The sequence below is a fragment of the Canis aureus genome, chromosome 20 (genome assembly GCF_053574225.1).
Source record: "Canis aureus isolate CA01 chromosome 20, VMU_Caureus_v.1.0, whole genome shotgun sequence".
Taxonomy (NCBI): Eukaryota; Metazoa; Chordata; class Mammalia; order Carnivora; family Canidae; genus Canis; species Canis aureus.
Genome location: NC_135630.1, coordinates 1,490,105 through 1,508,167, shown reverse-complemented (window position 1 = coordinate 1,508,167; position 18,063 = coordinate 1,490,105). Strand labels below are relative to the sequence as shown.

The 18,063-nt window shown below is 39.0% G+C and overlaps 1 protein-coding gene across 1 annotated transcript in view; it reads left to right on the top strand.

Moving 5' to 3' along the window:
- The first annotated feature begins 324 nt into the window (after window positions 1-324).
- Window positions 325-18,063, top strand: part of LOC144291404 (uncharacterized) — a 29,375-nt gene continuing 11,636 nt past the window's right edge. The window contains exons 1-10 of the mRNA XM_077860889.1: window positions 325-498; window positions 2,341-2,450; window positions 2,965-3,154; window positions 4,393-4,504; window positions 6,369-6,544; window positions 7,870-8,031; window positions 9,831-9,940; window positions 10,748-10,937; window positions 12,162-12,273; window positions 15,336-15,511. Coding sequence (XP_077717015.1) covers window positions 340-498; window positions 2,341-2,450; window positions 2,965-3,154; window positions 4,393-4,504; window positions 6,369-6,544; window positions 7,870-8,031; window positions 9,831-9,940; window positions 10,748-10,937; window positions 12,162-12,273; window positions 15,336-15,511 — 1,497 coding nt within the window. The 5' untranslated portion in view covers window positions 325-339. The remainder of the gene's footprint in view (window positions 499-2,340; window positions 2,451-2,964; window positions 3,155-4,392; window positions 4,505-6,368; window positions 6,545-7,869; window positions 8,032-9,830; window positions 9,941-10,747; window positions 10,938-12,161; window positions 12,274-15,335; window positions 15,512-18,063) is intronic.

Sequence of the window (18,063 nt, the reverse complement as noted above, 5' to 3'; positions counted from 1 at the left end):
GAAGGGCATCTATGTAAGAGAATAAGGAGCCAAAACTGGTAAAGTAGGAGACAGGCGAGGATTCCACAAAGGCCTAGAAACACAGAAGTTTGATTTAAAAGGGTAAATTCAATGAAAAAATCTGATTTAAATAAGTGATTACAAAGTTTCAGTGTATGTAAGGTGGATTTTGGGTAAAACTATAGAGAGACATTGACTAAAGAATCTAAATTGACTTTAGTCTTCCAGCTCTAAAACCGTAAACCATCCGATAGCCTAGCTCTTTCAAAAAGGAAGCAAGCTTTTGCTCTGGGCTTGGGATATGAAATGCCATATACTCTTCTTTTTTTCCTACAGGATATGCTTTCCGTGATCAATCGGAAAGGACCACTCCTGGAAGGCATCTTCAGAAAACCAGCCTGTATAAATTCATGCAGAAACCTAAAAGAGAAACTAAATTCTGGGGACAGAGTTAACTGTTACAGCAAATCTGTTCATGTGGTAGCATGTGTTTTAAAGGTGGGGAAAGTTCTAGCTTTACCACACATGGGTAACTGAAGCTGTGATTGGTGTCTTTCATTACGATTGCCCAGGAACCAACATAGGCATAACTGATTAAGAACTTGTCAAACTGGAAAACACTTCATGAAATCAAATTTAAGGAAGCTACTGTAGGAGTTAAAAGCCCCATAAATTAGAAATACTTTCTGTTATCACCATGAACAGCCTACCTGAGGACTCCATGCAAAATACTAATACTAATATGACTACTAGTAATAATAATAAATTTCAAAGTATACACTGACACATACATAATATTTACCAAAGCAAACATCTGCTTTTGATGACATCCTCACCACGCTCCTAATGAAGGCAGTTTCCAAAAGAAAAATCATATGAAAAATTTGAGAATAGGTAGGGAATTTCACAATAGTAAGCAAATGTTTACTTTATGAGGAATACAAAAAGGCTCAGTGAGGTGACCAATCATTCTTAACCATCACTGTCTCCTGTTTCTTGATGTCTTTTACTTTATAACTCATGAAGGAAGGATTTTGCCATTTGTGTCTCCTTTCACCACATCCTCGGCATCCTTTAGTTAATATTTGTGATGTCTAGCCCACCATCCAAGGTTATAATGACATGTTAACCAGCTCTTGCTACATGCCAGTTTGGATAAATCGAACTTTTGGAGTAGGTGCAACAGACAAAAGTAGTTTGGAATTCTGGAAAGTCAAGAGATCGATTCAAGAACTAGATTAATTTGGAAATTATACAGCTACATCACAGATATCCTGTTCTATTGCTAAACCGTAATGGAGAAAGATGTGAGAACTAGAATAGAGAATTTAATCCATCTACCTTGGCACTTGCTAACAGTTATCAACAAAACTAAGTTAAGGCAGTAATGATGACACTCTTAGAATCAAGGTCATATTTGGTCCTTCCTTGTCACATTTGGTCTTTTCTTGTCCCCCATTTCTTTTCTTTTAATTTTTATTATTATTATTTATGATAGTCACAGAGAGAAAGAGAGAGGCAGAGACATAGGCAGAGCTTGTCCCCCATTTCTGTTCAACTATATGAAAGATACCAATAGTCCCTGACCACTACTACATTGGACTACAGTAAAACACACCAGTAAATATATATATAGGCATCAAGAGACAGGGGAAAGAATGATGATACATTAGGTACTCAAATAGCATGATAAGTGTTGCCCTCTTGAAGGTGCACACATACAATTGATGTTTCTAGCAAGACTTAGTAGGATCCTTTCTCTTTCCGTGTTATAGGCACAGACTAGGAAGATGGTGACCACGTGTGCATAGAGTTCTTAGGCATTTCTGAAGCTTTCCCTACCTAAAGTTGACTAATCTTTGTGGAGAATCAGACTCTGCAACCTTGGCCTGAATAGTATCATGTCAAACTCTCTGGAGAATTGGCCTACACTAGAAATGAATACATCCTCAGGACCATCATGAGTTTGCCATTAGACTCTCTACTTTTGTACAGTACAGGAAAGGAAGAATGAAGCGATTATGAGAGTAGCTTTTGTAATAGTTTGCAGAAAAGCACACAAAAGTGCCATATGATAGAAGGGAGCTTTGTCCTCATTTACACTGAAGCCTAGGCTCTGCTTAGATGCTTTCATTTTTGTTGGAGAAAATCCACACACCTGCTTTTCACGTGCAAGTCAATAGAGAATCAGAGCAGAGTTCCATGTGGGTCACAGTTTGGGTATCTATGACGTAAGTAGAGACTGAACTGAAGTTTGCAACTGTTTTCTCTGTAATATTTCCAATATCTATATTGCATATGTGAGTGTGTCTGTGTGTATTTTTCTTTTATCCACATAAGGATTTTCTTGAAAATATCGAAGGAAGTTTACTTTCATCCAAACTCTATGAAAAATGGCTTGGTGTTCTTAACGAAGTGACTGAGAAGGAAAAAATAAATGCAGCCCAGAGGTAATGATGCAATAATTACTCTACTCTGGTCATGGCTCAGAATACAGCCAATATACTATTAGGAAAATATTGGCTTCCTTCTTGCCACTTTGACCACTAAAATAACATTCAATGCCAAATAGTTTCGATTCTTCTCACCAATGGAGGCCAGTTTCAGAATACAAGCATGCCTTATGGCTATTATTGTACTTCTCCTGAACTTATTAACATTGACTCCTTAGTCACTGTACAACTTCTGAATATATGAAACTGGTACACAAAGTCAGTGGCCTGAGAGATGCCAGTGCATCAACAGCCAGTGGCATAACCTAAAGTTTGTCGAATATTTAACCAGAGAGGGTTAGCTCAGAAATTGAATTTGGTAAAACACTTTTGTGTACGTTCATGCCTGGAACTCTGCTACAGCAGGTTGCATACTAGATCTAGAAAGATGTTCTCTGCTTTCCGTCTCTATACTTCCAACTGCTAAGTGCAATGACTTGCCTTATTCAAAAGTGCATCTTTCTGACTTTAGGCTTCTAACACAGCTGCCAAAAGCGAATGTTGTTCTCTTGCGATACCTTTTCGGTGTGTTATACAACATTGAGCAACAATCCTCATCCAATCAGATGACAGCTTATGATTTATCAGTGTGTATAGCCCCAAGTATTCTTTGTCCACTTAATTCCTGCAGCTTGGAATTGGAAGACAACTTCATTAAAAAGGTAGAGAGATCTCTCATATGTGTCCCCTGGGGTTTAGAATCCATGCTTTGAATCTGAAATGTGTAGTAGTAATTGCGAAGGATCAGTTCTGAAAAGTGCACATCTTCATAGGCTTTCTTGGAATGGCAGAGTTTGCTATCCTTCTCTGGTGGAATATGGGAAGGGGCGTTGTTAAAGTGGGAAACGCAGAGCAGTTGAGTCGCTTCTTTCCCATCCAGGAGATTCAATACTAGACTGACTAAACAAAAGAGAGAGAAGAGTGATATAATATGATAGAAAAGACCTGGGCTCTGGAGTTTGACAAGGCAAGGTTCAACTCTCAGCCTGATCCTGGAGGGGGGAGCTTGTAACCTTGGGCAAAGCCATGGTTTCCTCATGACACAATGGTAACAAGACCCAGCTCCTGTGGTCGTTACTGGCACATCCTAGGTGGCTCGGGCACTATGAGCACCCATGGCTCCAAACACATTGGCTTTGCTCTGAAAGTTGTGGCTCATTTAGAAAAATACTTGGCTACTCTTTTGCCTCTGTTACATCAGACAGAAACTAGTGAGATATTCCAGAACATCCTAATGAAGCCACAGATGCCTAATAAGATGACAGCTTTTCCCCAAGCTCATGCCGAGAGCCAGCATTAAGCAAAGCAAGACATGAGAAGGGACTGTGGTTAGACAGACAGACATGATTTCCCCCAGCCCTGTGAGTTTTTACTCAAAAAAAAAAGAAAAGAAAAGAAAAGAAAACATCAAAAAAAAATCCACAAGAATATCCACTTTCCAAAAACTATTCTTCCCTATTTAAGAAATGGATTTCATAGGACTTTGTCTATGCTTTTTACATTTTAATCAGTTATGATACTAAGTTACAATCCAATATTTTCTGGAAGCAAAATTTTACAAAATACATAAACTTTTAGAAGGTACATTACTTTGAAAACTATCCTAGTTTTAAAGATGTAACCTTTGGTATCACAATGTTAGGTATTAAATTAGGCAACAAATTAGGACTTTAGTCCACTGACTAGTAATATTTTAAAATCTGTACCCAAAGTACAACAAAAAGTATTACTCTTTCTTATTTTATTAGAGAACTTGGGTTTCTATATATTTTTATCAACTCTGAATTTTTCATAGAAGTCTTTCACATTTTTGGTTAGATCCAAGGTCTATAAACAAAATGTGACTTATAACTCTTCCATATGAAAAAGAGCACCCCATTGTGTTCTTTTTGCATTACAGGCTTCTCTTGTACAGTTTTTGATCGAAAATTGCCTCAAGATATTTGGAGAAGACATCACTTCTCTCTTGGGAGAGAATTCAAAGAGTTGTCATAACAATGAGAAGGCTGCAGGTACTGTGAATAGTTTAATAGGCTTAGGGAGACATGGACAGCAAGGTTCCCAAGGGTCATGGCAGATACTTAGCCCTGTTCTGGAGCCCAGAGCATCCCCAGGGCAATGATTCCCAGCTGCTCCTTCTTCTGAAGACTGGCTAGCAGGTCAAGGGAGGTTTCACACTGTTGGAGACCCAAGAAAGCATAGAAACTTCCAGATGTTTCTGGCAGTATTAGGAGATAGCATGGTATGATACAGTGTTTGGGAATTTTTTTTAACACAATTTTAAATGGATCCCACATCTATATTATATGATATATGTAGTTAAACGTATAATGCATAAGTATTAATTTCTACTTATAATATATAAATTTGCTCTGGTTGAAACCAGAGCATGCGACTTTTATTCCTGCTCCATCCTCTTTTTGATCAGTGGCTCTTGAGGCACCACAGGATTCCAGTGCTCTTTAAAATGAGTTGAAAGGAACCAGCATCATTGAGAGAAAAGGACTTGACTTGATGTCAATCATCTCTCCAGAGTACAAACTCCAGTGCCCCCATTTATCAGATATACAACCTTTGGCCAATTACTAGCTTGGTATCACTCTATTCATGCCTAAAATGCTGGATAAAAGTAATGTCTAAATCTTAGAAATGTTGTCAAGATTCAATAAGATAAGGGATGTAAAAACATTTCTAAAAAGCAAATATTAGAACTAGGAGAAGTTCCCCTGAGACTAGTGCGAGTATTATTTGAGCCTAGCTAATCACAGCTCACTGGCAACACCCCATTTTTTGTAAAACAGAGTTTAGATTCAGAACCTGGAGACACACATCATCAATCCCTCCATACTTTTGACATGTCTTAGTTTTACGACATATACCTCATTGTGTTGAGGGAAGCCTTTGGACAATCCGTGTCATCAGGAATTAAGATGAGTCTAGTGCCATGTCTGAGAATATGCTGGTGCAAGACAAGTGTTTGTTTTTCATGTCCTCAGTGACAGAAAAACAAACTGTTGAATCCAAGCCAGTGAGAGTGATAGTGATTTCCAAAAGAGCACAACTGCAGAATGCTACCAAGTCCCCATGTGGTCCATCCACCTACATGTCTACAGTTTAGTAAGTCACTGAAGACTGGAATCTCCATAATGACCCTTGACACTTCCTCTTTATCTCTTTTTCCAATGAATGAGAAATGAACCCCTTCCAAGACCCAGCTATTTCCATTTAAAGTTTTTTCCTTGGTCCCATATATTCATATTGAGGAAATCTTCCCACAAATTATCTCCTGTATCTTCAATGCCTATCATATCCTATGACATACCTTTTGAATTGTATTGTACTGTGTTGTATACTTTTATATGGATAATAAAAATCATTCCATAACTCAGTAGTTTACACAACCATTGCTTTGGTTATGATTCACATAACACTTCAGTGGAGACTCATCTGTGCAGTTCTGGTCTCAGACTGGATGTGAAAGCAGAGGATTTCCAAACTCAGCCTGATTTGGATACCAAATCCTTCTAGCTTTTAAAATCAGATCTGACAGCTGAACCCACTGTTCACTCCAGTAGAAAACAAACATCTACAGGTTCAGTGCCTCCTGTTGCATTGCAAAGACAGTAACTGATGGCACAGGAAATACTGACTTTCAATCTGATCAAGTCCCAAGGTTTAACCATCAGTGTGAAGGATATGGGCAAGAACTCAACAATGCCATGAGGATGCTGTTAGCCAACATCAGAACATGGAGAGTTCTACACAACAAATGACTCAGTTTCCCTCTTCTAGCCCTGCAATGAACACACTGTATAATGGTAATGGTGAAAATAAGGCTAAGTGAATTAAAACACACTAATCTCCCTTCTTCCTTAGATTCAGTCCAGAACACCTTGAAAAGCACTTCTTTTAGAGACTCGGCCTTTTGCCAGCTCATTGGCACTTCCCAGTACAACCAGTGCACAGCTCTACTGTCTGCAAAACCAGGACAGCTCTTTGGAGTTTCCCTTACGGATATCTTTGATAAGGACATCATGCCCTTACCAATACTGGTAGGTCTCAGTTAGGTCTTTTATTGCCTTCCTGAGGAGAGGGACCTCGGAGAGGCCAAGTGTTCTCATGCAAACCAACCCTCAAGTGGAGAAATCATTAGACAGTCCCTGGCTTTGGCTGAGAAGCTTTGCTAGTGTCATTTGATTTACCTACTGGAAAGTCATTTGGCCAATACAACAGAACGACGTTTTGTCCATTCCACTTGTTTCCACAGAGACCCATGTAGGCCTTGTTCAGATCAGTCAAAATGGACTCTGTGTGCATGAATCATCTTCACATTCTGCTATTGTCTTCCTGAACTCACAGTAGTCTCAGGTCTCCTTCAACTGAGTCTACTTAATCTAACAACTGAAAATATCTTACCTAAGCATAAAGACTCATCCTGAGGCATATATGAATCTGCTAATTCTAAAAGAGCATGTTAAATGACAGCCACAGAGTTTGGCCTGTGTTATCTCAAATCAGTGTAATGAATTGTCAGTGTGGAAATTTACTGAGTACCCAGTACCTCTGCAACCCTGCACTAGATTTGGGAATGTTATCCTAGGTGTGAAGAAATTAACCACGTTAGTTACATGCTTGCTACTTCCCCAGTCCTTGCATCACAGCAATTTTAGGGGAAGCTGGAACTATCATCCTCCACACTTTACAAATGAATTTGAAGCTTTCAGTACAGTTCGCATTTGCCCCAGGTCACACAATAGATCAGAAGCATAATAATAGGTTTCCGATCCCTTGGTCTATCAGACTCCAGCCCTTATTATCTTTCTACACTGCAGGGAGAGAACATGAAGATAGAGCAAAAGACAGTGAAGGACTCATGAAGGAAATGTAATCAGATAATAAGAAGAGAGCATTTGAGCTTTTTTTTTTTTTTAAAGAGGAAGGGAAATAGAGATAGTAGGAATGGAGGATACAATCACTTAAAGAGGAATCAACAAATGGGAAATGAGTATGGGAAAAAGATTTCCATACTTGGGGAAGAGCATCTATGTAAGGGAATAAGGAAACAAGACTGGTAAATTAGGAGACAGGCGAGGATTCCACAAAGGCCTTGAAACACGGAAGTTTGATTTAAAAGGGTAAATTCAATGAAAAAAAATCTGATTAAAATAAGTGATTACAATGTTTCAGTGTATGACTCTAAGGTGGATTTTGGGTAGAAACTATAGAGAGACATTGACTAAAGAATCTAAATCGACTTTACTCCTTCCAGCTCTAAAACCGTATACCATCACATAGCCTAGCTCTTTCAAAAAGGTAGCAAGCTTTTACTCTGGGCTTGGGATATGAAATGCCATATACTCTTCTTTTTTTCTTACAGGATATGCTTTCCTTTATCAATGAGAAAGGACCACTCACAGAAGGCATATTCAGAAAACCAGGTAGTATAAAGTCATGCGGAATCCTAAAGAAGAAACTGAATTCTGGAGACAGAGTGAGGCATTACAGCAAATCTGTTCTTGTGGTAGCATTTGTTTTAAAGGTGGGGAAAGTTCTAGCTTTATCCACACATGAGTAAGTCAAGCTGTGATTGGTGTCTTTCATTATGATTGCCCAAGGAGCGACATGGGCAAAACTGATTAAGAGCTTCTCAAACTGGAAAACACTTCATGAATTCAAAATTTAAGGAAGGTACTGTAGGAGTTAAAAGCCCCATACATTAGAAATACTTTCTGTTTTCACCACACACCACCCACCTGAAGACTTCATGCAAAATACTAATACTAATATGACTACTAGTAATAATAAGAAATTTCAAAATATACACTGACACCTACATAATGTTTACCAAAGCAAACATCTGCTTTTGATGACTTCCTCACCACACTCCTAATGAAGGCAGTTTCCAAAAGAAAACTCATATGAAACATTTGAAGATAGGTATAGAAGTTCACAATAGTAAGCACATGTTTACTTTATGAGGAATCTAAAAAAGGCTCAGTGAGGCAACCAATCATTCTTAACCATCATTGTCTCATTGTCTCCTGTTTCTTAGTGCCTTTTATAAGTCATGGAGGAAGGATTTTGCCATTTGTGTCTCCTTTCACCACATCCTAGGCATCCTTTAGTTAATATTTGAGATGTCTATCCCACCATCCAAGGTTATAACGACATGGTAACCACCTCTAGCTACATGCCTCTTTCGATAAATCTATCTTTTGGAGTAGGTGCAACAGACAAAAGTACTTTGGTATTCTGAAAATTCAGTAGATCGACTCAAGAAATAGATTAATTTGGAAATTATACAGCTACATCACAGATGTCCCATTCTATTGCTAAAATGGTAATGGAGAAAGATGTGAGAACTAGAATAGAGAATTTAATCCATCTACCTTGGCACTTGCTAACAGCTCTCAACAAAACTATGTCAAGGCAGTAATGATGACACTCTTAAAACCAAGGTCATATGTGGTCCTTCCTTGTCACATTTGGTCTTTGCTTGTCCCCCATTACTGTTTAACTATATGAAAGATAGCAATAGTCTCTGACCACTACTACACTGGGCTAGAGTAAAACACGCCAGTAAATATATATATAGGCATCAAGACACAAGGAAAAGAATGATCATCCATTAGGCACTTGAATACCATGATAAGTGTTTCCCTCTTGAAGGTGCACACATACAATTGATGTTTCTTGCAAGACTTAGTAGGGTCTTTTCTATTTCCGTGTTATAGGCACAGACTAGGAAGATGGTGACCACGTGTGCATAGAGTTCTTAGACATTTCTGAAGCTTTCCCTACCTAAAGTTGACTAATCTTTGTGGAGAATCAGACTCTGCAACCTTGGCCTGAATAGTATCATGTCAAACTCTCTGGAGAATTGGTCTACACTAGAAATGAATACATCCTCAGGACCATCATGAGTTTGCCATTAGACTCTCTACTTTTGTATAGTTCAGGAAAGGAAGAATGATGCAATTATGAGAGTAGCTTTTTTAGTAGTTTGCATAAAAGCACACAAAAGAGTAAGTTCCATATGATGGAAGGGAGCTTTGTCTTCCTTTCCAGTGAAGGCTATGCTCTGCTTTGATGCTTTCATTTTTGTCAGAGAAAATCCACAACCTGCTTTTGCATGTACAAGTCAATGGAGAGTCAAGCTGACCCCCATGTGGGTCACAGTTTGGGTATCTATGAAGGAAGTAGGAACTCAACTGAAGTTTTCAACTAAGTGTTTTCTCTGTGATATTTCCAATATATATTTTGTATTATATATGCATATATATGTGTGTGTGTGTGTTTCTGTGTATATTTGTGTGTATTTTTTTTTATCCACATAAGGATTTTCTTGAAAATATCGAAGGAAGTTTACTTTCATCGGACCTCTATGAAAAATGGCTTGGTGTTCTTGACGAAGTGACTCAGAAGGAAAAAATAAATGCTGCCCAGAGGTAATGATGCAATAATTACTCTACTCTGGTCATGGCTCAGAAATACAGCCAATATACCATTACAAAATATTGGTTTCCTTCTTGCCACTTTGACCATTAAAATAACATTCAATGCCAAATGGTTTCTTTTTTTTAATAATAAATTTATTTGTAATTGGTGTTCAATTTACCAACATACAGAGTAACACCCAGTGCTCATTCCGTCAAGTGCCCCCCTCAGTGCCCATCACCTATTCACCCCTACCTCCTGCCCTCATCCCCTTCCATCACCCCTAGTTCATTTCCCAGAGTTAGGAGTCTTTATGTTCTGTCTCCCTTTCTGATATTTCCCACACATTTCTTCTCCCTTCCCTTATATTCCCTTTCACTATTATTTATATTCCCCAAATGAATGAGAACATACAATGCCAAATGATTTCAATTCTTCTCACCCACAGAGGCCAGTTTCAGAATACAGGCATGCCTTATGGCTATTATTGCTCTTCTCCTGACCTTATTAAGTAGACTCCTTAGTCATTGTACAACTTCTGAATATATGAAACTGGTAGACAAGTCAGTGGCTTAAGAGAGATGCCAGAGCATCAACAGCCCATGGTATAACCTTAAGTTTGTCAAATATTTAACCAGAGAGGGTTAGCTCAGAAATTGAATTTGGTAAAACATTTTTGTGTATGTTCATGCCTGGAACTCTGCTACAGCAGGTTGCATACTAGATCTAGTAAGATGTTCTCTGCTTTCCGTCTCTATACTTCCAACTGCTAAGTGCAATGACTTGCCTTATTCAAAAGTGCATCTTTCTGACTTTAGGCTTCTAACACAGCTGCCAAAAGCGAATGTTGTTCTCTTGCGATACCTTTTCGGTGTGTTATACAACATTGAGCAACAATCCTCATCCAATCAGATGACAGCTTATGATTTATCAGTGTGTATAGCCCCAAGTATTCTTTGTCCACCTAATTCCTGCAACTTGGAATTGGAAGACAACTTCATTAAAAAGGTAGAGAGATCTCTCATATGTGTCTCATATGGGGTTTAGAATCCATGCTTTGAATCTGAAATGTGTAGTAGTAATTGCAAAGGATCAGTTCTGAAAAGTGCACATCTTCATTGCCTTCCTTGGAATAGCAGAGATCTTTATCCTACTCTGGTGGAATATGGGAAGGGGTGTTGTTAAATTGCGAAATATAGAGCAGTTGAGTCGCTTCTTTCCCATCCAGGAGATTCAATACTAGACTGACTAAACAAAAGAAAGAGAAGAGTGGCATAATATGATAGAAAAGACCTGGGCTCCGGAGTTTGACAAGCCGAGGTTCAACTCTCAGCCTGATCCTTGAGGGGGGAGCTTGTAACTTTGGGCAAAGCCATGGTTTCCTCATGACACAATGGTAACAAGACCCAGCTCCTGTGGTCGTTACTGGCACATCCTAGGTGATTCAGTCACTATGAGCGCCCATGGCTCCAAACACATTGGCCTTGCTCTGCAAGTTGTGGCTCATTTAGAATAATACTTGGCTACTCTTTTGCCTCTGCTACATCAGACAGAAACTAGTTAGATATTCCAGAACATCCTAATGAAGCCACAGATGCCTAATAAGATGACAGCTTTTCCCCAAGCTCATGCCGAGAGCCAGCATTAGGCAAAGCAAGACATGAGAAGGGACTGCGGTTAGACAGACCGACATGTTTTCTCTCCAGACCTGTGATTTTTACTCAAAAACAAAACAAAACATCAAAAAAAAATCCACAGGAATATCCTCTTTCCAAAAAACATTCTTCCCTCTTTAAGAAATGGATTTCATAGGATTTTGTCTATGCTTTACACATTTTAATCAGATATTATCCTAAGTTACAACCCAATATTTTCTGGAAGTAAAATTTTACACAATAAGTAAAGTTAAGAAGGTAGGTTGCTTTGAAAACTATTCTAGTTTTAAAGATGTAACCATTGGTATCACAATGTTAGGTATGAAATTAGGTGACAAATTAGGACTTTAGCCCACTGACTAGTAGAATTTTAAAATCTGTACCCAAAGTACAACAGAAAGTATCACACTAAGTTATTTTATTAGAGAACTTGGGTTTCTATATATTATTATCAACTCTGAATTGTTCATAGAAGTCTTTCACATTTTTGGTTAGATCCAAGGTCTATAAACAAAATGTGACTTATAACTCTTCCGTATAAAAAAGAGCACCCCATTGTGTTCTTTTTGCATTACAGGCTTCTCTTATACAGTTTTTGATTGAAAATTGCCTCAAGATATTTGGAGAAGACATCACTTCTCTCTTGGGAGAGAATTCAAAGAGTTGTCATAACAATGAGAAGGCTGCAGGTACTGTGAATAGTTTAATAGGCTTTAGGGAGACACAGACAGCAAGGTTGCCAGGGGTCATGGCAGATACTTAGCCCTGTTCTGGAGCCCAGAGCATCCCCAGGGCAATGATTCCCAGCTGCTCCTTCTCTGAAGGCTGGCTAGCAGGTCAGGGAGGTTTCACACTGTTGGAAACCCAAGAAAGCATAGAAACTTCAAGACATTTCTGGCAGTATTAGGAAATAGCATGGTATGATACAGTGTTTGGGGATTTTTTTAACACAATTTTAAATGGATCTCACATCTATATTATACATGTTGTTAAGCATATAATGCATAATTATTAATTTCTACTTATAATATATAAATGTGCTCTGGTTGAAACCAGAGCAGGGGGGTTTTATTCCTGCTCCATCCTCTTTTTGATCAATGGCTCTTGAGGCACCACAGGATTCCGGTGCTCTTTAAAATGAGTAGAAAAGAACCAGCGTCATTGAGAGAAAAGGACTTGACTTGATGTCAAACCTAGGTATTTGTGTATTGGCGCTGGCTCTCAATTGGTCCCCATGTCTTCCATAAGGTAGCTTCTCCTCCTTTCATATGGTGGAGGAAGAGTTCCCAGAAGCAAGAGGGACTTTTCAAGAGTTAATGTGGGAGAGGACTGTGCAAAGGACCACGCCAAAGGTGGTGGTTTACAAGATGAGGAGGCATTATTTCTTAAGACCACACATCATAAAACTCACAGCAACACCAGTACACGCATATCCTTTCCTTCACTGGCTTTTCCTCCTCAGTTCTGTACACCAGCATTTCCTAAGGGGTATTCCAAGTAGGGTAGGAAGAATCTTTGAAATACTAACTCATTTATTTTACCTGAGATATTCCTTCCCTCATCCTTCTTCCTGTCTTAAGCTGCCTTAAGAGACAACTCACCTCCTCAGGGAATAGAAGCAAGAGGAGAATATGAGGAAAACGGTGCTCTTTGATGCTTATGAGTCTTAAAGACTTAGCTTTCTAGGAAACAGAAATGATTCATGGCATAGAGTAGAAGATTTATGTGGCAATCGCAAGGGGAAAAAGCCCAAAACCACTAGGTAGGTACATGGGATATCTGTACCATTTCCTGCATGGAAACCAAATGGAAGCAGAAATTCCTCACAGAACAGTGAGCTGACATGTCTAAGAACAATGGGGCCCTCTATGTCCATGCAGAGTTTCTTATACCTCAACATGGAACATGTATCTCCATCAGTCCCAGAAGAGTATGGAAGAAAAAGGAAGCCACTGGGTGTGAAAGACATGCCTCAGCAATAGGAGTACAGGCCAATTTCCCAGGACCAGAGAGCAGTCTGGACACTGCAGCGGCTATTTATATACATCAATGACACAGAGCAATCAGATAAGTGCACTTCACCATTTTACAACCTGTCTGGCACCAGAACACTCCAGAACAGACACACTCATGGGGGCAATTAAGAAAACCTAAATCTCTACCAGTCTCGGAACAGAGAACCAAACTGGACAACAAGTGAGCTATTTAGAACTACAGAACTGTACATTTCTGACTTATGCCAGTGTATAGACGGAGATTGCTATCAGTGCATATAGAATATATGATCCATGCATTGTTTTCCCTTTCCCAGAAAGGGTTCTCTCGTCAAATAGGCTTGGGAAATTCATATTTTCCTTTTGGAAGTCAAATGCACCAGTTTTTCCCAGATTTATTTGACATTATTCGACCCTTTTGAAGCGACCCCATTCATTAATGATCCTGGGAATATTTATTGCCTTGTGCCGAGTAGTATCTTATATATTTAGTTTAACTTGGTGTAGGCAGCATCATTTATGTTACAGTTGAGCAAACCAAAGCTTTAAAATGCTGAGCTTCCTAAGTGGCAGAACCAGGATGCTTCTGGTGCAGTGCTGGCCCCACATGAGTGGAGGTGCTGATGGACGTACTATATCCCAAAAAAGCCAAATTGCCCCGTGTTTAAGGTTATTTGGTGAAATGTTCCTCATCTTTTTATCCTTCGACAGCTTGTCTCATCTGTTGACTCTTAAAGCAATCGGTTATTTAAGCAATGTTAAGATATCTTCAAAGGGAAACATTCACAGCTGAGCAGTAGAAATTTGAACTCAGCTTCTCACTGCTGATCTCCTTTTCTTTGGAAAGTTCTTCCTTCAATAGGGAATGTTGAGTAATTAAAAATCATCTCTGGAAACTGGTGGTCTATCAATGCACTCCTAACCTCTTATTGTTTTGCATTTTCTATGTTTTCTTTCAAGCCTTGTACGTTTATGTAGGTGTATATACACATGTATGTTTGAGTGTGTGTGTGAGGAAGTGTGTTTCCACACTTCATTGTGGTTTAGGCTCTTTTCAGTAAATGTTAAACATATTTAACCAAAAACATCATCTCTGGGTGGGTTGGTGGGGTTGACAAGAGAACACAGACACCACCACATAGCCAGCATGTAATGACTACTTCCCAAGGACCCTGACTGCAGAAAGTCATCCTTGAAGATGGCCCAGAGCAGTGGAACCAGAGAAGTAGGGGTCAGGCAGATTGTGTCCTGAGAGGCAATTCCTTTGGATGGTAGAAACTTGAGCACTCAGAAACCCAAGGAGAGAATCTGAGGCTGAGGGGAGCCTCGCTGTGAAAGCACAGGATTAACAAACTCAGCTTGATTTGCATACCAAAAACTTATAGCTCTTAAAATCAGAAAAAAATAAAAAAATAAAATCAGATCTGATACCTGAACCCACTGATCACACCAGTAGAAAACAAACACCTACAGTTTCAGTGCCTCCAGATCAGTGTAATGGCAGTAACTGATGGCAGAGGAAATAATCACTTTGAGTCTGATCAAGTCCCTAGGTTTAACCGTCAGTCTGAAAGTTATTGGCAAGAACTCATCAATGTCATGAGGATGCTGTTAGCCAACATCAGAACATGGAGAGTTCTACACAACAAATGACTCAGTTTCCCTCTTCTAGCCTCTACAATGAACATGCTGTATAATGGCAATGGTGAAAATAAGTCTACGTGAATTAAAACACACTAATCTCCCTTCTTCCTTAGATTCTGACCAGAACACCAAGGAAAGCAGTGCTTTCACAAACTCGTCCTTTGGCCACTGTGCTGGCACTTGGCAGAACAACCAGTGCACAGCTGCACCGTCTGAAAAATCAGGACAGCTCTTTGGAGTTTCCCTCACGGATATCTTTCATAAGGACAACTTCCCCTTCCCAATACTGGTAGGTCTCAGTTTGGTCTTTTATTGCCTTCCTGAGGAGAGGGACCTCGGAGAGGCCAAGTGTCCTCATGCAAACCTACCCCAAATGGAGAAATCATTAGACAGCACCTGGCTTTGGGTGAGAAACTTGGTAGTGTCATTTGATTTACCTACTGCAGAGTCATGAGGCCAATACACTGAACGACGTTTTGTCCATTCCACTTGTTTCCACAGAGACCCATGTAGGCCTGTTCAGATCAGTCAAAATGGACTCTGTGTGCATGAATCATCTTCACATTCTGCTGTTGTCTTCCTAAACTCACAGTAGTCTCAGGTCTCTTTCAACTGAGTCTACTTAATCTAACAACTGAAAACATCTTACCTAAGCATAAAGACTCATCCTGAGGCATATATGAATCTGCTAATTCTAAAAGAGCATGTTAAATGACAGCCACAGAGTTTGGCCTGTGTTATCTCCAATCGGTGTACTGAATTGTCAGTATGGAAATTTGCAGAGTACCCAGGACCTCTGCAACCCTGCACTGGATTTGGGAATGTTATCCTAGTGGTGGAGAAATTAACCACGTTAGTTACATGCTAGCTGCTACCCCAGTCCTTGCATCACAGCAATTTTAGGGGGTAGCTAGAACTATCATCCTCCACACATTATAAATGGATTAGAAAATTTTCAGTACAGTTCGCATGTGCCCCAGGTTACACAATAGATCAGAAGCATAGTAGGTTTCTGAACTTTTGGTCCATCTGACTACAGCCCTTATATCTTTCTACACAGTAGGGAGAGGACATGAAGATAGAGCAAAGGACGTTGAAAGACTCATGAAGGGAATGTAATCAGAGAATAAGAGAGTATTTGAGCTTTTCTTTTAAAGAGGAAGGGAAATAGAGATAGTAGGAATGGAAGATACAATCACTTAAAGAGGAATCAACAAATGGGAAATGAGTATAGAAAAAGATTGCCATATATGGGGAAGAGCATCTATGGAAGGGAATAATGAGAAAAGACTGATAAAGTAGGAGACAGGTGAGGATTCCACAAGGCCTTGAAACATGGAAGTTTGATTTAAAAGGGTAAAGTCAATGAAAAAAATCTGATTTAAATAAGTTATTACAAAGTTTCAGTGTATGTAAGGTGGATTTTGGGTAAAACTATAGAGAGACATTGACTAAAGAATCTAAATTGACTTTACTTCTTGCAGCTCTAAAACTGTATACCATCCGATAGCCTAGCTCTTTCAAAAAGGAAGCAAGCTTTTGCTCTGGGCTTGGGATATGAAATGCCATATACTCTTCTTTTTTTCCTACATTATGTGCTTTCCTTATCAATCAAAAATGACCACTCACGGAAGGCATCTTCAGAAAATCAGCCAGTATAAAATCATGCAGAATCCTAAGAAAGAAACTAAATTCTGGGAACAGAGTGAACTTGGACAGTGAATCTGTTCTTCTGGTAGCATGTGTTTTAAAGGTGGGGAAAATTCTAGCTTTATCCACACATGAGTTACTCAAGCTGTGATGGTGTCTTTCATTATGATTGCCCAAGAACCAACATAGGCATAACTGATTAAGAACTTGTCAAACTGGAAAACACTTCATGAAATCAAAATTTAAGGAAGGTACTGTAGAAGGTAAAAGCTCCTTACATTAGAAATACTTTCTGTTTTCACCACACACCTCCCACCTGAGGACTCCATGCAAAAGACTAATACTAATGTGACTACTATAATAATAAGAAATTTCAAAATATACATTGACACATACATAATGTTTACCAAAGAAAACATCCTGTCTCTGATGACTTCCTCACCATGCTCCTAATGAAGGCAGTTTCCAAAAGAAAAATCACATGAAAAATTTCAGAATAGATCTAGAAGTTTACAATAGTAAGCAAATGTTTACTTTATGAGGAATATAAAAAGGCTCAGTGAGGCGACCAATCATTGTTAACCATCATTGTCTCCTGTTTCTTGATGCCTTTTACTTTATAAGTCATGGAGGAAGGATTTTGCCATTTGTGTCTCCTTTCACCAGATCCTAGGTTATCCTTTTGTTAATATTTGTGATGTCTAGCCCACCATCCAAGGTTATAACGACACAGTAACCAGCTCTAGCTACATGCCTCTTTTGATAAATCTAACTTTAGGAGTAGGTGCAATGGACAAAGGTAGTTTGGAATTCTGAAAATTCAATAGATCGTCTCAAGAACTAGATTAATTTGGAAATTATACAGCTACATCACAGATATCCCATTCTATTGCTAAAATGGTAATGGAGAAAGAACTGAAAACTAGAACAAAGAATTTAATCCATCTACCTTGGCACTTGCTAACAGCTCTGAACAAAACTATATTAAGGCAGTTATTATGGCACTCTTAGAACCAAGGTCATATGTGGTCCTTCCTTGTCACATTTGGTCTTTGCTTGTCCCCCATTACTGTTTAACTATATGAAAGATAGCAATAGTCTCTGACCATTACTACACTGAGCTAGAGTAAAACACACCAGTAAATATATATATAGGCATCAAGACACAAGGAAAAGAATGATCATCCATTA